Raw genomic sequence first — 346 nt, 5'->3', positions numbered from 1 at the left:
ATACGTGAGAAGAAAAAGCAGGGGAAGAAGATGTATGATGATGATGATCTTCCTCTCCTTCTTCTGGGGGAGATGGTAGTATTCCACTATCTCCTAATCCTCGATCAAGATGACCAGAAGAAGTCTCCTCCTTATCTTGATGAAGGTGCTCCTCCTCACTTCCTCCTGAAGGTAAACCCCCCTCCCCGTCTGTATGCTGGTGACTCTGGTGGCCCTCATTATCTCCTCCACCATCATGTCTATGACTATGACCTAGGAGTGATGCTGATGAATCTCTCTCTTCGAGTTCTTCGTCTTCTTCTTGAAGAAGATCTTCTTCTTCACCTACTCCTCCTCCTACTCCTCC

At 47.1% G+C, this 346-nt stretch overlaps 1 protein-coding gene across 1 annotated transcript in view; it reads right to left on the bottom strand.

Moving 5' to 3' along the window:
* The window catches only part of CSUI_010420 (uncharacterized protein), a gene marked incomplete at both ends in the record, with an annotated part of 928 nt that continues 582 nt past the window's right edge, over positions 1-346 (bottom strand). The window contains one exon of the mRNA XM_068070524.1: positions 1-346. This exon is cut by the window's right edge and continues 582 nt beyond it. Coding sequence (XP_067917504.1) covers positions 1-346 — 346 coding nt within the window.

Source organism: Cystoisospora suis, assembly GCF_002600585.1.
Source record: "Cystoisospora suis strain Wien I chromosome Unknown contig_7378, whole genome shotgun sequence".
In the NCBI taxonomy this organism is placed as follows: Eukaryota; Apicomplexa; class Conoidasida; order Eucoccidiorida; family Sarcocystidae; genus Cystoisospora; species Cystoisospora suis.
Note: the sequence above shows the minus strand (reverse complement) of the source record. Positions and strands in the feature narration are given on the sequence as shown.